This window comes from Schistocerca gregaria, chromosome 1 (genome assembly GCF_023897955.1).
Source record: "Schistocerca gregaria isolate iqSchGreg1 chromosome 1, iqSchGreg1.2, whole genome shotgun sequence".
Lineage (NCBI taxonomy): Eukaryota > Metazoa > Arthropoda > Insecta > Orthoptera > Acrididae > Schistocerca > Schistocerca gregaria.
Genome location: NC_064920.1, coordinates 971307338 through 971333852, shown reverse-complemented (window position 1 = coordinate 971333852; position 26515 = coordinate 971307338). Strand labels below are relative to the sequence as shown.

Sequence of the window (26515 nt, the reverse complement as noted above, 5' to 3'; positions counted from 1 at the left end):
TTTTGTTTCTCCAACAAGTTTCTTTTGTTTCTCCAACAAGTTTCTTTTGTTTCTCCAACAAGTTTCTTTTGTTTCTCCAACAAGTTTCTTTTGTTTCTCCAACAAGTTTCTTTTGTTTCTCCAACAAGTTTCTTTTGTTTCTCCAACAAGTTTCTTTTGTTTCTCCATTACCCTATTTACAATTTTTTTTTAACTTGCTCCGGCAACTCTTATATGCCGATTAACATCAGAAAGCAGAGTTTGTTTTTTGTTTATAGAGAACAGGCTGGCTTTAGCAATGGAAACGGTATTCTGTTGTCAGACGGTAGCCATTTAAATGATGGAAACGGCACTTATTGTCACGTGGTGAGTTGTTTATTGAGTTTTGCTCAATAAATGAATTCTACTTTTTTATTTTATATGCACGAATAATACACAAACAAATAATTAGTAATATACCATACAGACAACTAATAAATGGCATGAATTTAGAAAGATATAAAGTTAACTTCTTTAGAATTTCTATTGTTGTCTTTTCCATTTTAAAATAGACACAACAATGCAATTATGATCTGTAGCTGTTCAATACCATTAATATGGTTTACAAGCACAGACATATACAGTTGTAGGGGCTTATTTGTGTGTGTCAAAGAGCCCTAACAAAGACATGAAAATGTGTATGCAATCTGACAAAATATGTAAACTATGTTGAAATTTGTGTGGCAGCAAGACAAATGAAACCAAATCTCTGCATCACTCCAGTCACAATCTTTCCAAGGAAGGAAAATTTAAAACCATATAGAGTATAGTGGCAGATAAGACAAATATGCGCACCATATTAAAGTAAGTTTGTCCTTGCCACAATGTCAATGAAAATGTGATGTACTTTAAATTCACAATCCTTCACACATTGTCTCTAAGGCAAAATGCAAAGGCATGATCTGTGAACACAACAACATCACCAATATTGCCACCTATTCTGGTAAAATAATGTATGTTGAGTAGTGGGCCTACTATTTCTGTTAGACACACACCTGAGATTACAGATCTTCTGATGACTGCCTGTCCAGTGCTGCATGTGGAAAAGATATTCAAGCTGTTATGAATTTCACTGCCTAGTTAACATGTTTTACTTATTTGATTTAAGTATTGCATTGGACCATACACTTTCCAGGAAACTGAGAAAATAAAAGTTAGCTGTTTGTCTCAATAACTAATTTATCCTTTAGTAGCAAAGCAAATTTCCATGTTTTTAAAATTCAAGGTGACCATTCCATTTGCTGCACAGAAGTTTTACCGTTTCGGAGTTCCGAACTTTTAGACCTGTTGTGGTTTTACGAGATCTGGTCAGAACTTCTCTTACAATTAGACAGTATTTAACAGTAGACCAGAGTCCAATTTAAGTTTCCTTATTTCTTGAACCTTGTTCCAGGCAACAGTTGATTTATCTTTCAAAGCTGGCACACTTCCTATATAACAGAATTCTGCATGATATTTCAAACTAAAAATGGTTCAAATGGCTCTGAGCACCATGGGACTTAACTTTTGAGGTCATTAGTCCCCTAGAACTTAGAACTACTTAAACCTAACTAACCTAAAGACATCACACACATCCATGCCCGAGGTAGGGCTCTAACCTGCAACTGTAGCGGTCGCGCGGTTCCAGACTGAAGTGCCTAGAACCGCTCGGCGGATATTTCCAACTAACAAATGTATCACATAAACTTGAAATTTGTTGCTAAAAATCAAGCACTTGTTAATACATTCAAAGTTTCTTCTGTGATCAACGTGATTTAAAGTAAATACCTAACTGATCTAATACTACACATTACTAAACAAATAGAACTAATTATGAAGCTGGAATCTACATTGAGTCCAACGCGCCCCCCCCCCCCCCCCAGGCGTGCGCACACAGATGGACAGACGGACACACACACACACACACACACACACACACACACACACACACACACACACACACACACACACACACACAAGGTGACAGCTGAATACATATTTTAATGAGGTACATTACAGAATCAACATGAGTGGACTCACCTGAGCTTTATGCAGTTTGACTATGTCAACAAGGCCCTTTTCCTCAAACACTGCTCTGAAGTTTTCTTCTGTACGCTTGTTCTGTGGTACAAATTCCATCAACCTAAAAAAAATAACTCTTAATGTAATTAGGTTTTTGTCGCACTAAAAAACAATTTTCCCCCTTCAAAGAAAGCTACAGTTCATTTAAAAGAAATTAACTTAGTGGGAAAAATTTTGACAACAGGGGTACTTTACAATTAGCAAATGAATTAATTTATACCAATTAGACAATGTTGCTAGTCAGCATTTTTTTAAAAAATACTGCTGTTTGGAAGATAATTATTGTGGTACATTGATGGCAATTTTTAAAATCTACATATAATCAGCAAATTATGCATTTCCACATTCAACTGTTTGTGTATGGAACAACATTTACCATGTCCGAAGCTGTCATTTATAATATTCCCAATTTTTGATTGATATAAATCCCATCAGACATCCAAGGAAGAACAATCACCATTACTGAAGTGAAAAACAAAAGGATATCATCATATGAGAATCTTTGCAAACGACCATTATGTGGAAGTGCAAATTTTTAGTCACTACGGGGTAGAATAATCAAATAATTATCTGTTGCTTCACAAAGAGGCAGAATGGTTGTCCAGTAATTACCATTAGGAGCCGAAATTCCAGTACTGCATATGCACTCATTTAAAGTAGAAAAAACTACTGCTAATTCCTTTCTCTGGGAGGAGAGATTGTGTGTGTGTGTGTGTGTGTGTGTGTGTGTGTGTGTGTGTGTGTGTCATAATATTTCATAGAATTCAAAGTCAGTAACCATGAAATAATTATAAATATGAGTGAATTACAGCTTCTGCAAGACTCCTGGCTGGTTGGTACCTTTATCAATTTTTAGAAGTGTAAACAATTTGCAAGACAACACCCCCTAGCAATATGAATTGCACAATTGATTCTCTAAAACCTATAACTACTAATTTGAAATATAACTAAGAATCCATGTCTAAACTAACCTGCTTTCAATTCCACCCTTCTTCAGAGCAGCCATTAGGCTACTGAGCCCTTTTTCTTGTTTCCATGTCACAAATACTTCTAACAAGAAATCCAATGCCAGGTTGTCCTTTATAAGATGTTCCTATGGGGGAAAATATTAGCTTTACTTACACACATATTGCAAATTTAAAGACAAACATGTGTACACAAATTTATGAGCACCAAACTTTTCTAAAGGAACCATTAATAATATTCAATAATCAGAACAACAAACAGCAACAATGAACCTGAAAAATTTGTTATTTCATAGTGAACTTTATCCAGATGAACTATATCAGAGATCACTAGTGTCTAGTCCCTAGCGAATGAGACAGGAACTGAAATTGAGGGTAGCAAAGCAAAAGCTGAAATGCTTAACTCAGTTTTCAAAAGTGTTCCTTTACAAAAGAAAACTCAGGAGAATTGCCCCAAGTCTAATCCTCATACCACTGCAAAAATGAGTGAATTAAGTATTAGTATCAGTTGTGTTTAGAAACTGCTGAAATTGTTAAAATTAAACAATCTATCCCACATCCCTTGACATTAAAATAAAATTTTAAAAAGTGCCCAGTTGACCACCTCAGTGCCAACCAGCATGGAAACAACTCACTTTTCTCACATGACATACTGAAAACCTTTGAATCAAGGCAGGCAGGTAGATGCCATATTTCTTTGTTTCCAATAAGCAATTGGTTCCGTACCACACCTATGCTTACTGTCAAAAGTACCATCATGAAAGTGAAATTCGTAACTGGATTGCAGACTTTTAGGGAGAGTCGATTGAGAGTCATTGTTAGACATGGAAATACCTTCAAGTGTGCCCTAGGGAGGTGCGTTGAGACCCTTGCTGTTTATGTTTTATATTAATGGCCTTGCAGACAATATTAACAGTAACCTCAGACTTTTTGCAGATGAAGCAGTAATCTATAATGAAGTACTATCTAAAAGAAGCTGCACAAATGTTCAGTTGGATCTTTATGAGATTTCCAAATGGTGCAAAGACTGGCAATTTGCTTTCATGTTTAAAAATTTAAAACTGTGCACTTCACAGAGGAAGAAACATAATATCCTACGACTACTATGAATTTGAGTTACAACTGGAATCTGCCAATTCATACAAATACTGGATGTAACACTTTGTAGGGGCATAAAATTGTGTAATTACATAGACTCAGCTGTGGGTAAAACAGGTGGTAGATTTCGGTTTATGGGAAGAAAACAAGGGAAGTGAAATCAGTCTACAAAGGAAATTGCTTGAAAATCACTTGTGTGACCGGTTCTAAAATACTGTTCTAGCATGTGGGATCTGTACCAAATAGGACTAACAGGGGATATTGCACATACACAGAGAAGGGCAGCAAAAACGTTCCCATGTTTGTTTCATAAACGGGCGAGTGTCAAGAGTTACCGAAGAAACTGAAATGGCGGTCTCTTGAAGATAGACATGAACCATAACGAGAAAGTCTAATAATAAAGTTTCAACAACTAGTTATAAATGATGACTATGAACATAAGGGGTTGTATTAGGTGTCGCTCATATAAGGTAGGAGTAACGGCACCACACACAGAGGCGTTCAAACAAAACATTCTTTCCGCACTACACATGTGAATGGAACACGACGAAACCCTAATAACTAATACAATGGAGTGCACCCTCTTCCATGCATTCCATGGTAGTTTGCAGAGTATAGATATAGATGCAGATATAAGGTGGCAAGCATGTGTTGGTGCCATAAGGTATATTAAGCTTCATGCAGCAACAAAGTACTGATACACGGAAAAAGCTGATTGGATAGCAGACTCCAGGTGGACTGAACTATCTGCAGTAGAGTGGCATCTGTAAAAACCAATGTGGGTCAAAGCAAAAGGTTCTGGGTTTCAAGCATCCAATGCAGCCTTTGACACAACATATATTCAATGAACATTGGTTAAAATGAGGACATTGGTTAAAATGATAGGACGATAGCTGTCCATATGAAGTGGATCACCCAATTTCAAAACTGGAAGGATGAGACTTTCTCACCACTGGGAATGGAATTCTCACTCACTCCAGAGTCTATCAGAAATGGCAAGTATATGATGCTGCCTAGCCACCAATAGGTATTTAAGCCTATGCACCTGCTCCAGTCCATGAGCTGTGTCCAGGCAGAGAGTGAGGGAACTGGTGATAAAGGGAGTCACTCCAGATGGTGTTTGATAAAGCAGAATGGAGGCACACAGTGGACAGACACCGAGGCCTGGGCAGCAGAATACTCAGCGATATGACAATACCTTTCAGGGAATTTATAAGGACACTTGTAGGAGGATGGCAGCCTAAAATGTGCTTGATCTTTGCCTGAACTGCGGAGAGGGAGTATGTGGATCTATGGCAGGGATAAATTGTTCCAACAAATACGTTTCTGACATTTAATCAGATAAAAGGCACTGGACACGAAGCTGTTAAAAGGCTAGGGGATGGTAGAGATGGATGTCTTTTATAGTGTTGGAGGGCATGACGCAGGTCTTTAAGGAGACATTGTACGCGAAATTCCATGAAATTTGACATTTTCTGTTTTCTACTCCATAATGTACTTTGGACTTTCCTGAAAATTTTGGTATTTAACACACCAAAATCAGAAAATTGTGAGGCCTTCAAATGTTTTGAATGTTGACGTGTGGCTGTCAAATTTAGTGGCTACCCTTATACTGCCACAATTGAGCAGTTATATCTTGGGAACTACACAGTCTAGAAGGCTGTAAATTACTTTGTTTTGTGCCTACTGCTATATCTCACACATTGTCATTACGAATAAACAAATCAGTTCTTTGTTTCTGATACTGTCTGATGGCAGGATGACAAAATGTGCTGGAAGACTAACAGACAAAGTAACTGATGAATTACAGGAATATTATGGGAAGGCCAGTACAGATAACTGTGACACTTTAGAGAAGATGAAGAGCTGTATGGAGCACTTTCTTTCATCGAATATCAACCAATGAAAAGCCATGTCATGCTTTGTGTTCACCTCCACCAAACACTTGGTGTAAATATAGGCAGTCGAATATTCCGATTTTCTGACACCCTGCACACTGTACACATAACCATTCTCTTCCTTTGGCAGTAATGGGGGCAATCGAACCTATTTACAAAGATTTGGCAAATCCTGAGCCACTGCAGAAGTGTTTACATGGGAAGACCCAGAATGTGAATGAGTCCTTCAATAATGTGTGGTGCCGTGTGCCTAAAAATGTATTAGTTGGCCTTATGACTCTAAAGATTGAAGTGTCTGATGCCGTAATAACTTTTAATGGTGGGAACTATGAAAGACTTAAGGTTCTGGAGAAGTTAGGGGTAAGATTTGGACAGAACACAGCTAAAGGACTGCGGGAACTGAATGAGCTTTGTGTACATGAAGCAGAGTTAGCTACTCAGCAAATGACAAGAAAGAAAAGGAGGCGGCAAGCATTGGGCTATCGTGACACTGAAGCAGACACAGACTATGGTATGGGCTAGGGCAATTCTAGAGCATAAAAGACATAGAAATGTAAGCCTGTATAAGAATTTGTAATTAACAAAGTGTTAAATCTTAACATCTCAACTACATTTTTTGCAATAAATGGTCTGTTTTCTAAAAAAGTGCTGATGGTAGAGACATGAAATTTTCACAGCATACCAAGTGTAAGATCCAACACACATGGCACTAGAATAATTAAACATGCTCCACAACAATTTTAGTAATAGTTCTACTTCAATGTATCTAAAAAGGTGCATTCAGTAATTATGGAAAATTGTAAGTTGGTGTCTTAAAAAGTTTAAGTTTCCAAAATCATGGGTCACAAAATTCGATGATTTAACAGTGATGGCATAGGACATACAATGTCCCCTTAATAGCTGTAGCAATTTTGGGGGTGCACTATGGGATGGTCTTGCGTCTGGGAGAACCTGAGCAAGACTGAATCGCTGAAGCAGCTGCCAAAAGCATGGTGCCTGTCAACCTCTGTATTGACTGACCCCAGGTGGTGGAGCAGTTGAGATGAAAACCAAAGGAAAGGCGCACGAATCCACATTACTAGAAGCTGACCTGGAAGTGCATCCAGGCAAATGATGCTGGAGGAAAGATACGTGATCGGAAAATGATCTGTTTCACAAATCAACTCTCCACTGAACGAAGGGCTGGAATCTACGGTTACATATGGAAAGATCAATGGCCAAGAAAGTGCCGTACTAAAGTGTGTGGGAGCTCTGGCGTTGTTGAGGCACCAATCTACCCCACCTGGGTAGGAGGTTCTTGAGGAAGCCCCATCCCTGGCGAGTGCTATTAACGATTTTTCTCTGACTGAGGATTATTATGATCATGACTGCATGGTCAGCAGCACTCGTACAAAGTTCCAATTTTTTGAGTCCAATCTAGCCAGTCACGAATGATGAGAAAACACAAAGCACCAGTCTCCAGGCAGAGAAAATCCTCGAACTGGCCGGGAATCAAACCCTGGACCTGATGAGCCAGAGGTAGCAACGCTAGCCACTAGACGACAATCTGCGGACTCTGAATGAGGAGAAGGAGCAGTGTTCTTCAAGTGGAAAGAACAGGAAATGATCAGGAGGAAGAAAGAGGACAAGACAAAAGCAATGGGGAAGGAGGTGGAAAAGTTGAAATGGAAGCAAAGTTAAGTATTATAGATACCGGGGTGGGGGGTGTCGTTGAATCTGTCAGGTCTCATAGGACAGGTTTGGATTCCTAATTCTTCCTTTCCTTTTCATAGATCACGAAATCCAGTGAATAAGAAGAATATGGACAGGAACAGCTCATTTACTTTGAGATGGCAGCCACATTCACAAATAGTGTTCGCCTCACATCACAGAGAAATATGACCAAAATGGAGACATTGGAAACAAAACGTGAGAGGTTGGTTATAGTGCTTCACATCACACAATAGTAAACCACAACTGACTTTTTCTGGAGGGTATCACCCTCAAAAGCCACGATGAAAGTGTTTCTACCAAAGTGATTGTCTTTAGGACCTCACAAGACTCGCCCGACGAAATGAACGCTGCGGCATGCCAGATTAGTCGCCAGTTCATCGTCAGATTGAAGATAGTGATCTCTACAGAACGTAAGGACCTGGATCATACTTAAGGGCTACACTGGCCGACAACGAGAGGTAACAAATCTCAGAACATTGTAATGATACACACAAAAGAACACGATGTCATAATTTATAATGGAACCACTATAAAAGCCAAAATTTACTTACATTAATCAGTACAAGCAGCACCGACGGAGGGACAGATCCATTTGAGATCCAAAGAGCTGTCATTCGAGCCAGTTTTATTCGTTCTAGTTCAGAAAATCCCTTTATAAATATAAGCACTTTCTTCATCTCATCTTCAAACATTTTCTCGAGATACTTGTAACGCCGCATGAGCTTGATAAATACCTAAAATAAAAAGTAAAATCCTATCAATACCTGTAACTTATAGGTGATAACCACGAAAATTTGTGTGTTACATCCTCAAATTCAACTATGAACACAATCACTCCCTACTATCAATTATATTAAAGAAAATTCCCCCCCCCCAAAAAGTTTTGATGTAACAGAGATATCTTCTTCAAAATACTACCTTCATTTTTGAAGTTTTATTCTGCCATCACCACACCTCTGCACAATCTTAGTCCACCCCCACGCTATTCCTGCTCCAAACTAAACACCTGTGGATGATTACAGTTTACACAAAACAGCTCTCTAGTCCCATCTGCAAACACCTGCCCTCTCCCAGCTATTTTGTGGTATCTGTATGAATCCAAACTGTCCAACTATCTATAAAAGCCATCTTCCATCTCCCATCCCCATAATACTTTCCAGCTATGACCCTCCCAGAAAACACCTTCACACCCACCTAATGTTTCCAAGTCACCTGTCTGAACAAAGACAGTCTATTTGATTTTAAGAGATTTTACGAAACTTGCATATGCTCGAATGCTTCTATCTTGTTCCCTTGTGAGAAGCAGCACATAAGGTTTAGATTGTAGAGTTGCATCTAACTAGTTTTCAGATTGCAAACACAACATGAGCTTTGATGCTGTAACCTATTATTGAAGAATTAGTAAGCTCTCATGTGCACTTTTCAATTATCTGCTGGAAGATTCTGAGGTTTCTGTCTAGGATGATCATAAAAAAACAACTTTCATGGGGGGGATTGCAATGCTGCTCAACAGTATTAAGTTATTAGTACCCAAGATGATATAATATGAAAAAACAAAATCAAGTAAGTAGTATGCCAATGTTCACGTATAACTTCATTAAAAAGAGCTTTAAATTTACTACACGCTGCTTCAAACTTTACTACATACTATTCTGACTCAGAACTTGCAGCATATGTACTTCATACTAGTATTATGAATAAGGAACTTAACATGGTAACTACACAAGCATTTTTGGAAATATACCTGTTCAAAACTCCGCATCGACTCCATATCTTCAGAGGCCTCAAACACGCAAGCGTTGGTTTTGCAAGGTTTGTCGCCATCTTGTGCTATCGACCCACCAGGCACTGAAACAATATATATTTTTGTATAACTGATGTAACTGTTGATCACACAATGGTACAAGATTTGTGATCCTCCTACACACCCAGGAGATTTAACATTTCAGAATGCGCGAAAGTGTGTACGCACCAAATTGTCTGGTGCATGCAGAGCTCTTGGTAACTGTATATTCTATGTTATGCCCCACAGTTACAGGCCTTTTTTCCCACTACCTTTCCACATCAAACAGTGGCTTTCCTGTACACTATTCTGGATTAGCACCCACAAGACAAATATTGTGGAAGATGCTATCATCACAGCCGAGATATTTTAGTGGAAGAATCATTCACTCTTAACAATGTGAAAAAGACAAGATTGCTACTTACTGTACATAAGACACATCAAGTTACAGGTAGGCACTATTAAAAGAGGTGCACATAAAGCTTTTAGCTGCAGCCTTCATCAGTAAAATACACTCTCTCTCTCTCTCTCTCTCTCTCTCTCTCTCTCTCTCTCTCTCTCTCTCTCAAGTGCTAGTCATCTAACAGTATCATTTGCAGCAGTGGATGGTTCCCAGTTAGAATGTGCAACCGGGAGAATTGGTCACAGAAACGGAAAGACAACCTTCCACTCTCATACCAGAAGCTGGCCATCATTGAAGCAATACACCCTAGGTGTGATGAAATGGTGTGAGTGGCCACTATTCACACATGGTAGGAGGTTTTCAAATGACCAATTAGCAAAGTTATGTTCTTTATCAAGTAAAGTGATACAAAATGAACAGAGCTTTTGTTCTTTTTTACCTTTAATATTTTCTTTTCTTTGTTGTATGTGTATCATGCAGCAGACTCACGTGTAGTTATTATTTACGTTTCAGTGTATTTTTTGCTTATGTGATTACGATTTTCAGGCACCACTTACAATGCAGACAGAATACCTGATGACAAGACAGAAAAATGTGTGTATTCGGGTTGATCTCCACAATTTAGGACTTTTGTTATTTGTATTATTTTTGAAAGAAATTAGAATTTTTTTGGCAGCTAATATGTTTGGTCACTGCATTTGACTGAGTCACTGGAATGTACTGCCCTCTCTGGAGGTATTTGTACCTGAGGGACAATGGTCAATAGGCGATTCCTTCCAGGACACCTAATGGTACAAGCACTGCTGTAAGGGCAAGAACAGTTGTGACGGCTGTTAGAGAATCACTTATTAACGCAGATGACGAAGAAATTGAAGAAATGTATGATTAAATAAAAGAAATTATTCAGGTAGTGAAGGGAGACGAAAATTTAATAGTCATGGGTGACTGTAATTCAATAGTAGGAAAAGGAAAAGAAGGAAATGTAATAGGTGAATATGGATTGCGGCTAAGAAATAAAGAGGAAGCCGCCTGGTAAAATTTTGCACAGAGCATAACTTAATCATAGCTAACACTTGGTTCAAGAATCATGAAAGAAGGTTGTATACATGGAAGAAGCCTGGAGATACTAGAAGGTATCAGATTATATAATGACATTTCCAGAGGCAGATGTGGACTCTGACAACAATCTATTGGTTATGAACTGTAGATTAACACTGAAGGAACTGCAAAAAGGTGAAAATTCAAGGAGATGGGATCTGGATAAACTGACATAACCAGAGGTTGTAGAGAAATTCAGGGAGAACATTAGGGAACAATTGACAGGAATGGGGGAAAGAAATACAGTAGAAGAATGGGTAGTTTTGAGGGATAAAATAGTGAAGGCAGCGGAGGATCAAGTAGGTAAAAAGAAGAGGGCTAGTAGAAATCCTTGGGTAACAGAAGAAATATTGAATTTAACTAATGAAAGGAGAAAATATAAAAACGCAGTAAACGAAGCAGGCAAAAAGGAATACAAACGTCTCAAACATGAGATCGACAGGAAGTGCAAAATGGCTAAACAGGGATGGCTAGAGGACAAATGTGGGGATGTAGAGGCTTATCTCACTAGGGGTAAGGTAGATACTGCCTACAGGAAAATTAAAGATACATTTGGAGAAGAGAGAACCACTTGTATGAATATCAAGAGCTCAGATGAAAACCCAGTTCTAAGCAAAGAAGGGAAAGCAGAAAGGTGTAAGGAATATAGAGGGTCTATACAAGGGCGATGTACTTGAGGACAATATTATGGAAGTGGAAGAGGATGTAAATCAAGATGAAATGGGACATACGATACTGCGTGAAGAGTTTGACAGAGCACTGAAAGACCTGAGTCGAAACAAGGCCCCGGGAGTAGACAACATTCCATTAGAACTACTGACAGCCTTGGGAGAGCCAGTCCTGACAAAACTCTACCATCTGGTGAGCAAGATGTATGAAACAGGCGATATACCGTCAGACTTCAAGAAGAATAAAATAATTCCAATCCCAAAGAAAGCAGGTGTCGACAGAAGTGAAAATTATCGAACTATCAGTTTCATAAGTCACAGCCGCAAAATACTAACACGAATTCTTTACAGACTAATGGGAAAACTGGTAGAAACCGACCTCAGGGAAGATCAGTTTGGATTCCGTAGAAATGTTGGAACACATGACGCGATACTGACCCTATCTTAGAAAGTAGATTAAGGGAAGACAAACCTAACTTTCTAGCATTTGTAGACTTAGAGAAAGCTTTTGACAATGTTGACTGGAATACTCTCTTTCAAATTCTGAAGATGGCAGGGGTAAAATTCAGGGAGTGTAAGGCTATATACAATTTGTACAGAAACCAGATGGCAGTTATGAGACTCGAGCGACATCAAAGGGAAGCAGTGGTTTGGAAGGGAGTGAGACAGGGTTGTAGTCTCTCCTGGATGTTATTCTATCTGTATATTGAGCAAGCACTAAAGGGAACAAAAGAAAAATTTGGAGTAGGTATTAACATCCATGGAGAAGAAATAAAAACTTTGAGGTTCGCCGATGACATTGTAATTCTGTCAGAGACAGCAAAGGACTTGAAAGAGAACTTTGTTAACATCAGGTATAAATTTAAGTGTCAGGAAGTCGTTTCTGAAAGAATTTTATGGAGTGTAGCCATATATGGAAGTGAAACATGGCAGATAAATAGTTTGGACAAGAAGAGAACAGAAGCTTTCCAAATGTGGTGCTACAGAAGAATGCTGAGGATTAGACAGGTGGATCACGTAACTAATGAGAAGGTACTAAATAGAACTGGGGAGAAAAGAAATTTGTGGCACAACTTGACTAAAAGAAGGGATTGGTTGGTAGGACAAGTTCTGAGGCATCAAGGGATCACCAATTTAGTATTAGGGGGCAGCATGGAGGGTAAAAATTGCAGAGCGAGACCAAGAGATGAATGCACTAGGCAGATTCAGAAGGATGCAGGTTGTAGCAGGTGCTAGGCGATAAGGCTTGCACATGATAGAGTAGCATGGAGAGCTGCATCAAACCAGTCTCTGAACTGAAGACCACAAAAATAACAACATACTGAAATGTTTTTGTCTAGGTCATATTTTTCAAGAAAGCAGTATCGAAATTAGAACCCATAGAAAAGTTTAACTTTTCTCGTGTACTCTCGCTCTAGAGGTACTATGCCAAAGGACTGCTGTTCCTTGAAATTTTAACACGATGACTACTATTACACAGTGTAACCTCACTTTTACGCCCAGGGAATAAACGTTTTCCTGCTATTTTCAACATCTTTTTATCCTGTCAAATTCTTTATGTTCACAATGTTACTTTGCATCCATTTTGTGTTAACATAACTACAATTTTCCCATAATTTACACTTTATGAAACATTGTTCATGGAGGAAAAAAACTTGCATTATTGACATAAAAATGAAGCAGGCACTGTGTTGACCTCCAAGTAGTGTTTACAAACATTACATGGTCGACTTTCTTGACATCAGGGCGCTTTACTCAGCAGATAACAATTGGCAAACATCAGAACAATTTGCAATTTTTCCTTCTGCCACTTCAACCTTTACTGTACATGGTGACTGATGGGAGTAATTGTTTCAAGAAAAGTCTGAAGAAAATACGACTTCAGAGGAACAAGCATTTGTTTCGTCATTACCAATTTAATCTTTCAGTACTGTTAGCCACACAGTATGTAGTACCCTTACACTATTGTAGCCATATTGTTTCTTTTCAGGATTAACTTCGCCCTATGCTTCTAATCATATGCTGAGGATGTCAATTTCCCAGTATTTTAAACATTATGACCCCCCCCCCCCCCCCCCCCACACACACACAGTGTCATTTGCTTACTAAAGTTGACAATGTTGGCAGCAGCACTGACATAACTGTTTCTACAATGGAGGCGGTTGATTTCAATCGACACAAGTTACTCTTGTTAACTGCCACGCCAGGAGTTTATTTGTATACTGTGCAGCATGTCCATAGCCTTGTGTTAAGTGATCGAAATGTACTACTAATCGTTTCTTTTAAGTTTTTCTCTGTTGCAGCTTTAAGATGGAAAATACATGTGTTACCAAAAGTGACAAGAAAATGCTTTCTATGGATCAAAGAAAAAAATTCTCAAGCCAGTTATTCTAAAAAAATGCAGATCTAGAAGAAATTATGAAGAACTGGATTCAGGCACCATTTGCTTTGAACATTCTAGTGAAGTTTCATGTTGCACAAAATGGCACTGAAAATGGCCAATGTGCTTGGAATCGAAGACTCTACCTCATCTAATGGGTGGATTGCTAAGTTTAACAAGTGGTACAATTTTGTGTACAAAACTGTATATGGTGAAGAAAACAGTATAGATACAAAACCTGTTAGTAAATGACAGAGTGGCAAGTTACAAGAACTTATGAAGTAATGTAAATCGAAGGATATTTTCAACAGTGATATAAAACTTATCACTTTTTCAGCAGCTTACCAAACAAAAAGCTTGCCTTCAAAGGTGAAAACTGTCATGAAGGCAAACATAGTAAAGTTTGCCTGACAGTAATGCCAGGCACAAACACGAATCTTTCCACAAAAAATTGAAACTCATGACCGGCGAACCAATCCAAGTCGTTTTAAAAATATAAAAACACTGCCAACAAAGCATGGAGCCATCAGAACTATTTGAGAAGCAATTATGTTGCCTTGATGCGATGATGGGAATGCACAACGGGAAAAATCTTGTTAGTGGATTGTTGCCCTGCGCATCCCAAAAACATAAGTTTACATAATGCGCAACTAGCATTTCAGTCACCACACTGTACAAGCAAATTACAGCCTTGGATCTAGGTATTATTCATGCCTTCAAATAATACAGGAATATTGCAGAAAGCATCAACTTTGATGGAGGCTAGGAAATACCCAGTCTGTTTTGAAGTGTCCTTTTTAGATGCTTTGCATTATAAGGCCAAGGCACAGACATAAGTTCTATCAAATTGCTCCTGAAAAGTGGAATTCGCTGAAGCCAGCACAGGAAATGGATCTGACAGACAACAACTGAGTATTAATGATGACAACGAGAAACTACAAGCTTCATCATGGAAAAAGTTGCAGCTTGTGAATCTGGTTCAAAATTTCGTACAAATTGGCATCAGCAATGTTGTCACTGTGGAAAGAGTATCTGCTGATGATGTGATTGACTTCCATACACATGTAAACCTTAAAGTGCAGAAAGTTATAGTAATGTTACCTCAATTGCAGTTGTAAGCCTAAATGTAGGAATGGAAATAAAAATATTTAAAACGCTTATGGTTTTCTTATGCAAAAAGTAGTACTACTGTACCCATCTGCTCACATCACAGTTATATAAGATCACTCAAATGTCAATGTAATAAAAATGGCTCATTAATGTTTTATAAAATGTGAACTTAAAAGGCTTAAGTGCAGTATGGTACCCACCCCTGTAATCATCATGGATACAGACTGATCTGTATCATAGCCCTGATATCTAGGTGGATTCAAAGGTGGCAATTTGGTTGCGAGCTGACGAAACCAGAGAGTGTGTTTAAGGCTGCAGTGACAGACTGTTCCATAGTGTAGTGCAGCATTGCAATATTTCACGCACATTTCTTCACAAACCCTACACATCTGAAGTTGTGAAAACTGTGCACATCTGCTGACGTCACTTTTTGCAGGAAAGTTACACTAAAAATGATGTGGTTTCGAGAGATCTTCAATGCAGTGTACACTTTAACTGCACTTTTCGTAGGTTGCAAGTATCACCTTAGCTTTGCAAACACGTAAATCACCATTGTAGCTGCTTGGTTTGCATTATTTTAGTGTGATTTGTTGTGCTAAGGTGTCTTAAATATCATCTCAGCTGCAAAAACCCTAACAATCTTTACTAGCTACTAAACTATCTTTAGTAAGTAATTTGATGTCTATTATGTATGTGTCACACTGAACTACAAAAACGCAAGGGTGGACTTATACAAAGCCTGTACAGCTTAAAAAGCTATTTCCCATATTTTACATAATTTTTTTTCCAAGTCCCTTGAAAAGTGCAGAAGCATAGTTTCACTGCATAACCAGGAGACTATAAAGGCACATGAAAAAATTGTTGTAAGGATCAATATCAGGGACAGGATATTACTCAATGCTTACACCATTTATAAAGTTGTCTATCACAGAAGCCTGTAACAAGTAAATTCAATACCACAATTGGCAAATTCTTCGAATTGAATTGTAAGGATGCCAATGTACAGTAACTGCTGAAGGGTACTAAAAGAAGTGTTAATAGTCCTACAGAAAGGAAATGGAATAGGAAGCTAATGATCCGGACTCATTCCACATCCTTGGTAGGAACCAGTGAATATGGCAGATATACTATCAGAAATTTCACCCCCTAAAATATATTTTGCCAAAATCTGTAAAGGCCTACTTCCTCCACAATGAATTCACATCTACAATGCTATAGCACACAGTATTGTTTCCTGGCTAAAGTTGACAATTGGGGGGAAACAAACCGTACTAGCATGAAGTCGTACAAATTGCACCAGTTCCTATGCTTCCAAAAAATGTGCCGAGTTGTATCGCAACATAACTCGAGTAAGAAGGCCTATAATTGTGGCACATTACTTGGGTCAACGGATGTTTTCAATTCCACCTGCCCACTTTGAACCATGACTTAACTGTGTTGTGTTGAGCGATGTCACTGAGACAGGCCTGTCTGAAAGACTGTGTTTTGAGTAAGTGGTGGTGCGCACTGGTGTGGGCTGTATATATTTCTGAATTGTTTGAGAGTGATATTAGTGTGGCATTGGACTAAGTACAGTTTCAATGTTTTGGAAGATTGGATTTTTGTTGGCCCGACAGTAACTTTCAAGTTGTTTGTTATTGGCTACTGATTAATTATGGTTTTGATATTCATAGTTCATTGCATTCCTAATGGTTCGAAAGTTTTTCGAGCAAATTTCATTTGGTACTACATATGGATCTTAATGTGATTTACTACTAATTCTTTTGTCACTAGTATGTGCAACAGGGGGGGGGGGGGGGGAGGAAGAGGAGGTGTGTGTGTGTGTGTGTGTGTGTGTGTGTGTGTGTGTGTGTGTGTGTGGGCGCGCGCGCGTGTGTGTGTGAGAGTGAGAGATATTCCTTGGTATGCGGGTATTGAAATATATATTGGAGAAGTTTCTTATGTTTTTGCAGTTTGTGTTGTCAACTGAAGTTCAAAGTTAGGAGCTTAGAGTTCTAGGTATTCTGGAGTAGCTATTTTGGTATAGTTAGGTTACGATAACAGTTCTGGTACATTATTAACAGAGCTTAAGTCGAGGGCTGCCTGTGACTGATTTCCATGTTATGGATTACCAATTAGCTAATAATATTCTGTCATCAGTAACAGTTTTTATTTCTTTATTTTTTACTTGCAGTCCAACACAATTCAAAGCCACAACTCCATTTTCAAGGACTGTATGACTAATGGGCACTGAATCTGGTTCAGTTTTATACCTAATATTAAGAGAACAAAACAGTTATTATATTGAATGGGGTAAACTGCACCTCAGGTGGAATTAATGAGAAAATTCTAGAGGAATATGAGACGTAAAGTCTAGTCTCACATTACTGACTACAAACTTTCATCTTCCGAGGGACCACAAACTTTCTTCTTCTAAGGTGGTGAAAAACTTCCATATTTGCACTCACATTTTGAAACTATTTAACATGTTTAAGATAGTAATAAACGACTCAAATGTTGCATAAATACCATGTATTACAGTGATATGATGGTGAACTGGATTTACTATTATGCAAACAGAAATTGTAAATCCCATCTATAATTTTTTTTCACAGCAAATCTCATTAAATTTAACAGCTATGTCATTCTGTCACCATTAGGTGAAAAACTGAAGTGGATGTAATGCCTATTACAGCCATGAAGTCCTTGAAAACGGGGCTCTAGCTCTGAATCAAATTGGACAGCACTTTAAAAAAATAAAAAATTGTCACTTATGATATTATTAATAAATAATTCTTAATATACATAGTTCTGCTAGTTGTAGGTTCTCATTATCGTGGTGTTGGTTTGACTGGTAAGTCAAGTGATCTTCCCAATATTGGTTTTTATAGTTGTAATGGCGGAGTTTTTGTATCACTATCTTAGACACTTCTGTATTGTACATTTGTTTAGATAAATTACTTGATTAATTTCAGGTAAAAGTAAATGGTTTAGCTACCCATAATAAAGTGCTGAACTACTTCAAAACAACAACTGAAAGTTTAAGTCTTCCATGCAATAATATAAATTTGATTTGGACTTCACAGGAGATATTTACCTAAAAGACCTCCAGCTATGAGGATATCAAACAATGCTTCCCCATAACGTCTGTAGTCCAGTTTAGACCCGGCAGTATCCAGAAATTTGGAAACTGCTTCTAAGTCAGTCCCAGCTTTGTTAAGCCCTTGTAGTATAGCATCTCTAAACCCAGCTGGATCATATTTCTCTTTTTCATCTGGAAACAAAAAGTTAATTGTGATACTGCGCAACAATAATTTATATGTATTACAAAGTAATATTTTCTAAGTAGAAGCCACTTAAAAGTTCTCAAAATTCGTCTAACTAACAACACTATTATAAAAGCCATGGCCTCACTGTGGGGTCAATGATAAAAAATGAATTTAGTCTTCAACAATTAAGTCTAATGTGTGGTACTGAATCAGATATTAGGAACACACACACACACACACACACACACACACACACACACACACACACTAAGCACATTTGACATCTAATATATTTTTCCATGTAATTTGCATTCTCATTTAAATAAAACCTGCTCTGTATGGGAGAAGGGGTCCAACAACCAACATTTTACTGAATGTAAACAAAGGTTCAAATACGATACATAGAATACTTATAAATGACCTACTAAAAAGTTGTACAACAGCAGTACAGATAAAGTGATGAAATCTTTTTCTATCTGGATGGAAGTATTTTTTTTTTCCTTCAAATTGTTTTATTTACTGCCACACGGCGATATGGAGGTGCTATGAAATGTATTTACTCAACTTGAATTGTGAACTGAACAACAGTGGTAGGTATGAACCTGCGGCGGATTTCTGTATGTAACTGTAACGTTGTGCAATAATAAGAGGACCAGCCGAAAAACCACGTTTCCTCACCTCTATTACAGTACCGTTAACACATATGGTGTCCCTTTATTGAACTGTTTCCTGGGTTTGTAATAGTAACCCAATGTTACTCTAAGCATAATACGTAAATCTGTTAAGATTTATGAAGGAAAACTTCCTAGCTGGTTATTTAACTTTACATGTATCATCATCCTGATACGAAAATGGAACTCCCAAAACCTTAGAGATACACTTTTTAGAATGGTTGTGTTTAGACTTTTATTGAGGGGGCACTTAGTAACGACGGGATTTTGACATACCTCTTTTCCGTGTCTTGATTCGCTGCCCTGACAGTACTGGCTTTTCTGTTTTTTGACTCATACAATAACTGGCTGAAATTAAAGAAAATAGTTACATTAGAAATTACTTCCACTGTTCGAAAGCTTTAACTAAGATAAACATCTGTCCACATCCGAAAGCCGTTGTTATGGGTTTGTTAGACCAATTCATTCGACAATAACTTACGGTAGCATGGATCTTATAACTTCACTGAAGAAACGATACGTACGAGATTCTAGAGAAATTACACATACCACTAGAACAAACCACAATAAAATACACATTTTAAATACTTACAAACTATGTCGAATGACTAATGAGTTTGTATCAAGGTTAACTTTTAAAATATTCTTGACAATTCCAAAATTACACTTATTCCTAATGCACGCCAAACGCCTGCCACCGTAAGAAAAAACGAGAGATGTTTAAATTACAAGATCTTCAAAATACTTACAAAATTACTTGTTAAACTTGCAGCACCAAACCCCTCGTGAGGCCTTTGATGTTCAGAGAGTATTGAGCAACGTGTGACGATAGAGGCGGAACTAAATACTAGTCAAATTAACTGATAATTTGCAAAGATCGGAGATCAGCAAAGAAATACTTGAGGTAAGTATTTATTACACGACTGCTTATGAGAATGCACGAAAATTAATAAAATAAGAAATGACAGGTGTGATATTACTTTATCACTTATAGGAAGGAATGCGAAATGGCGGTGACGAGTGGCTTGAGTTCGGGGATCAGTCGACTACGATTTCTGCAGGTTAGAAAATTTTTGGATGCAGCATCAAACCGCCTGATTTAAATAGAAATATAGCGACGCGAAACTTACGATAGTTATAGGAAAAATCGATTTGTCTGTATAATTTTAGATAGTTCCTGACTTAACCTAAGAAACTGAAACAATAGATGTAGGGTATGGCACTAAATGTGACAGCAAAGAATAAACAATAAAAAAAATGACGATTTTCATTTGGTTATGCAGTGTATATGAATGAAAGTGAGTTTGTAAGAATATGTTTATTTTTTTACTTAACCGTAAAAGCATAATATCATTTACGTATTTCCCTTCTTTCCTTTCAAGCTATAAACCTGACCAAAAGACTTCTTAAATATTACAACGATTGGGAAATCGTAAAGAAGTTCATGACACCCTCTATCATTAGATGGAGTGCTTGTTGAATAAACAAACAGAATCGTTGCATCGCTGATACCAATGTGCTGCTTGTATTTCATATTTCCATTAAGAATTAACTAGTGCGAAACTCTGAATAACTGTTACTATTATTTACGAAAGTAATTTACAGACAAAAACAGGATCGTGTGCAAGCCTTGAAGGAGGGGGGGGAGGGAGAATTTTTTTTGAAAACAATCATAACTGCTACGTAAAGCACTTGCATAAACGCCACCAGGAGCTTTGTGTCGAGAAAGTACAACATGGCTTGCAAAATGCTGTTCATAAAACAGACAATAACAAAGTAATTCAAAGAAGAATTTTCTTACAACACATCAAGTAGGCCTACATTTTAGATCTAGTTGCTGCTTTGTTGATAAGCTGAATCCTGAATTGCATTACAGAACCATCATAGATCAAATGCTGTATATTTTACTTTGTATCGAGATTCCATTATTTTCATGTGTAAAAGTTTCTTGAGTGTCATTTCAATCCATTACTGTGATAGTTTTACTTATTTTACGTTACAGAATTCTCTTCTGTGTGACAGCTGCAGCAAAATATTTGTGTGCTGTATAATTTTCATCTGTGGCAGTAGCACTAATTTATCAAGGGATGCTAGTGCCTGTGATAACTCACAAGATTGTAACAGTACCGGGCAGTGGATTATACAAAACATTGGATACATATTAAGAACGTTATTCTGCAGACATCAGTTCAGACAAAAGTGTGATACTCTGAATACCATAAGTAGAAATGGGTAACATCTTTAGGGTTGGTTAGTCTTCTACTGGAGTGAATGAGCAAAGGAGTGGGGGACTATTAGAACTCTTTAAGGAAAGGAATAGGCCTACTTTAGAACAAGGGGAGACAAAGGATAAAATTTCATGGAAATTAATAATGAGCTGTTAGAAATAAAATAAGTGGTCGGTACGTCAGTCATCAACTCACAGATAAGGATAGACTGGGAAGAGAAGCATGAGAGAGAGATTTGTCTATTGTAGAATCTTAGAACATATTCTGAACACAGAGGTATCTCAAACGGAATTACCACCTCCATGCCATCCAGCATGGATACCAAATACATCGGCCATGTGCAACCTTGCTCTTACTTTTCACACATGGATCAACGTAATTTTGTAGATCCAGTATCTCTTGACACTCAAAAAGAATTAACTTAGTACCACTCCAATGCAAATTAATTGAAAGTGTGATGATGTGGAGCATCAAATGAAATTTTTGAGTGGAGCGAGGATTTCTTGGAGGAAAGGCCCAGTATGTTATCGACGATGGAGAGTCATTGACAGATGTAGAAGAGACTTCAGGCTCCATTGATGCGTGTTGAAATCTTTGCTATTTATATTGTATATTAATGAAATAACAGGCAATATTAACAGCAACATCAGACATTTAGGATATGATGCAGTTATACTGAATGAAGCAGTGTGTGAGAAAAGCTGCATAAATATTTGGTCAGATCTTGATAAGATTTCAGAGTGGCACAAAGATTGGCAACTTTATTTAAATGTTAAAAAATGTAAAATTTATCACTTCACAAAACACAAGACTGTAGTAACTTAATAATCAGTCAATTGATACAAATACTTAGTAGAATAATACTTGGGAATACAAGCTTGAATGATCACTTGAGTGCAGTTGTATGTAAAGCATGTGCCCAAATTTGGTTCATTGGTATTATGCAGCAAAAATACAAGCAGTCTACAAAGAAGACTGGATACAAAACATTTGCTGGGCCCAACTAGAACACTGCACAAGTGCATAAGGCCCATACCAAATAGCACTACAGGGCCCAATGAATGTATATGGAAAAGGATAGCATGAATGGTTGCAGGTTTGCTCGACTTCCAGGAGAACGTCACAGAAATGCTGAAGGACTTGGAGTGGTGATTGGTACTTACCTTCAGGAGGTGAAGTATTTACCTAACCGTAGATGACACTATCATAGCTTTTGGAACTAATACTTCCTTGCCCAGAGAGGAAGAAGGAAAGGTTGGAGAAGATTAGAAAGGAAAAATAGGTCACTCAGACTCCAGGATGAAAGACTCACTTGTCAGGTGAGACCCTCTCATCCTATGACCAGTCTGGCATTGCTGTTTTGCTCTCTCTCTCTCTCTCTCTCTCTCTCTCTCTCTCTCTCTCTCTCTCTCTCTTATAATGTTTAATCCCAAGTGCTAAGCTTCAGTTGCCATTTACTGGTGATAGGCAACAATGAATGATGGTCCATGTGGGGATGCATTGTCTTCTACTGATGTATAACTTTTTTCTGTAAGTTTTGGCATTTTTTCTTTTGTGTCATTTTAGTCTCTGTGGTATTTAGTAATTTGTAAATGACCTACAACAGTGAGTGATGATCCATATGGGGATGCATTTTCGTTTATAACGTGTTTATGTGACTTTCGGCATTTTTTCTTTGTGTCATTTAAGTCTTCGTGATATTTAGTGATTTGTAAATGACCTGCATGTGGCTATACACACACACACACACACACACACACACACACCAGTCATGTAAATATAGCCTGTTACCTGACACATTCCACATGATTTAGACATAAATTGTGCAAATTATCTGTGTAATGTGCAATTTACTGACTAACTATGAATACTTGATAAGAAAATATGTATCACTAAATGCTCACTGTCATTTAAATAAAAGTTAAATGTTGAATATGTACGAATACTTGATAACAAAATAGGTATCACTAAATACTCTTTGTCATTTAATAAAAGGTAAATGTTGAATGTTGATTCCAAAATGCATGTAACAGATAGAACTGATAGTACATTGCATCAAAGGAGATTTCATTCAAGAAGATTAATAAATTGTGGGACAGCATTGCTAGCCAGTTCTACCTTCAAGAGATGAAATGTGTAGTACTGTCGATAGACAAGTGTAAAAGTGGAAGTGATACACTTTCTAGCTTTAGGAACTCAGAGAGGAGAGAGGAACAGGTTGTGGAAGGTTTAAAAGGGAGGGAAAGTCAGGTACACTCCAAGGTGAGAGGGACCAACTACGGACATGTCTCTCCTCCCCTAGCAAGTAACTATTAGTCCTAAAAGATAGGAAGTGTATAACTTTTACTTTTATATGTATTTGCTGACAGTTCTACACATTTTGCCTCCTGAAAATAATTATGGTCCCTTAATTTATTATAATTGATAGCATGGCAGAATTGCAGTGTGTGCCATAAGGTACCCTTCATCCCGCTACCTCCCGTCATATACACCTAGTAATCATTAAAAAAAAAATTATTAATAAAAAGAGCCTTATTGGGTTGATTAGTGCTTATTTAATTTACTTTCAGACTCCTTATGCTCTGAAATGGTGGAAAGTAACTTAGTTGGAGGGATTTTCTGCATAGACATTAATTAATGGATAGCAAGACTGACGGCACATGATAACATGTAATAAGGGCAAAATAATACTGCTAAAAGAGCATGACTGGAAGCCTGTTCCTAATTGTAAGCATAACGAGAGTCACTACATATGAAAGAAATCATAGCCACCGCATAAAAAATATTGATACAGCTGACAAAAAATGTAAAAAATAGAATTTAGGCATAACCAATCTGTATGCATAGTGTGCAGCAACAACAGGAGAAAAAAAAAAAAAGCACAGAGGATTGGTTTTCCTGTCAAATTAAAAAAAAAGAAACCTTTCATTGTTAGGACAGAAAAAGCATCCCATACTGAAATCTGAATAGACACTTACTGTCTCATAACATACAATTTCAAGTCATTAACTCAGTGTATGGGAGACTTGTCAAAACAGAAATATTTTGTACAGTTTTTCTTAAAATATCATTAATGTACTGAATACACAATTTACACTCAGCTGATTTCTATTTTAATAAAAAATAACATCATCTTAAATACGTGTTCTCTCTTTCTCAGATTCTGAGTCGTCCTTCATGAACTCTTCATTTGAATAGTAACATTTCTGCACTAGTTTTCCATCTGAGACTGTTATCAATATTTCTAAGTTGATATGGAGCATGAATAATTGGGGTGAAAGGAATGGAAAGGAAATGGGAAGGGAAAGAGATGGGGAGGAAATATTGACTTTCATCTGCACTGTGTATTGCAGCAATGCAATGGAGAGTTGAAAATTTGTGCCAGACCAGGATTTGAACCCAGAACTTTCTGCTTCCCTAGAGCAGTTGTCTTAACTGCCTTGGTCATCCAGATGCACTTCCCGTCTGACCCAAATTCCCAGCTTACCACTCACTGTACCATGACAGTCCCCACAGATTTACCTCCTGCTCACAGATGTCTGATTCCCATAGGAGTTTGACATTGAACCCATGTCCATACTGAAACTTTTTCATCAGACTGCCATCATTCCCATAAAACCATCAATATGACTGGTGTCGATTCTGTTGGGCGTGTCTGACAGAGCAGACACCACTTGTCATGAAGCAGCTGAGGCATACACATGAATAATTGGGGTGAAATGAATGGGAAGTAAACAGGATGGGAAATAAATGAGAAGAAAATAATACTTCCAGCCGCACAGGGCATTGGAGCAGTGCAATAGCTACAGTTGAAAATTTGCCTGATTGGGACTTGAACCCAAATGATCTGCCTCTTTATAACAGTTTCCTTAACCATCTCAGCTGTCTGGACATGCTTCTTGTCAGAATCACATTCCCAACTTCCCGCTCACCACACCTCAACAATCCTTCTCCATTTACCTCTGGGTGGCATGGGTAGAGCAAGAGGCAAGCAGGAGGCAGGGCGAGGGACTGGGGATGGGTAGCTAATGGCTCGGAGGGAGGCGGCCAGTTTGCTGGCTAGGAATGTGGTACAGAGGGGTGGCATGATTGTAGTGGCCAATGGGAAGAACCACACACTGAAGACAACATGGGGACATGTATCAGTAGGGGTGACAGGATGGAGGAGGGGTAATCGTGACAGGATGGAGGAGGAGTAATCGTGGGGTGGAAGGTGCGGGAACACTGAGTTACCTGAGAGTGAGGCCAGGACAGTTACAGGAGCAGAGGGTGTATTGTAAGGATAACTCCGATCAGCATATTTCATAGTGGCTGGTTGTAGATGGAATGATACAGATGGCTCAGGTTGTGGGACAGCTGTAGAAATTGAGCATATTGTGCTCATCTGCATGGTATGGCATTGCATGTACAACTTTGTTCGTGACAACAGCTTGGTGTGCCCATTCATCCTGGTGGACAGCTGGTTGGTAGTCCTACAAAACATGAAAGGCTGTGCTGTGCTTGCAGCAGCCTCTGATGGGATAGGATAAGTCTGTGACAGATGCTAGGTGGCTGGATTGGGCTTGGTGGCTGGATTTGGCAGGTCCTGCACCTTGTTCTACCACAGGGATATGATTCCTGCGGCAAGGGGTTGGGAGTGGCAGTGGCATAGGGATGGACTAGAATATTGTATGCATTGGGTGTGCAATGGAACATCAGTTTAGAAGGGGCAGCAAGGATCTTGGCATGATGTACATCATTTCAGGGCAGAATGACAATAATCAAAAACCTGCCAAAGGATGTGGTTGAGTTGTTCCAGTCCAGGGTGATAATCATCTACAAAGGAGTGTACCTGTCATCATTCAGTATCACCCTGGATTGTGACAATTGAACCATATCCTTTGCCAGACCTTTGATTATCTCTCGCCCTGTCCCAAAATAGGGGACATTCTACCCAAGATCCTTCTCATCCTTCCTAAAGTGGTGTTCCATTGCCCATCCAAACTGCGCACCATCCTAGTCCATCCCTGTGCCGCACCCACTTCCAACCCCTTGCCACAGGAATCATATCGCTGTGGCAGAGCAAGGTGCAAGAGCTGCCCAGTCCACCCACCCAGCACCTCCTACTCCAGTCCTGTATTCAGGAGAACAATGGTTCAAACTCATCTCCGGCCATCCTGATTTAGGTTTTTTG

At 38.3% G+C, this 26515-nt stretch overlaps 2 protein-coding genes across 4 annotated transcripts in view; one reads left to right on the top strand and one right to left on the bottom strand.

Moving 5' to 3' along the window:
• LOC126276804 (protein krasavietz) overlaps positions 1 to 19953 on the bottom strand; it is a 40595-nt gene extending 20642 nt beyond the window's left edge. Inside the window, exons 1-7 of the mRNA XM_049977306.1 lie at positions 19864 to 19953; positions 19391 to 19462; positions 18272 to 18448; positions 9498 to 9601; positions 8305 to 8487; positions 3051 to 3172; positions 2038 to 2140 (exon numbers count right to left, since the gene is read on the bottom strand). Of these exons, the coding sequence (XP_049833263.1) occupies positions 2038 to 2140; positions 3051 to 3172; positions 8305 to 8487; positions 9498 to 9601; positions 18272 to 18448; positions 19391 to 19451 (750 nt within the window). The 5' untranslated portion in view covers positions 19452 to 19462; positions 19864 to 19953. The remainder of the gene's footprint in view (positions 1 to 2037; positions 2141 to 3050; positions 3173 to 8304; positions 8488 to 9497; positions 9602 to 18271; positions 18449 to 19390; positions 19463 to 19863) is intronic.
• Positions 19954 to 20114: 161 nt separating this feature from the next.
• The window catches only part of LOC126276820 (probable 39S ribosomal protein L45, mitochondrial), an 80035-nt gene continuing 73634 nt past the window's right edge, over positions 20115 to 26515 (top strand). For 2 of the 3 annotated variants that reach the window (XM_049977309.1, XM_049977307.1), the window contains exon 1: positions 20115 to 20175. In XM_049977309.1, the coding sequence (XP_049833266.1) occupies positions 20122 to 20175 (54 nt within the window). In that variant the 5' untranslated portion in view covers positions 20115 to 20121. Of the gene's footprint in view, positions 20176 to 20323; positions 20413 to 26515 lie in introns of those variants that run through there. The other variant, XM_049977308.1, reaches the window with a different exon arrangement.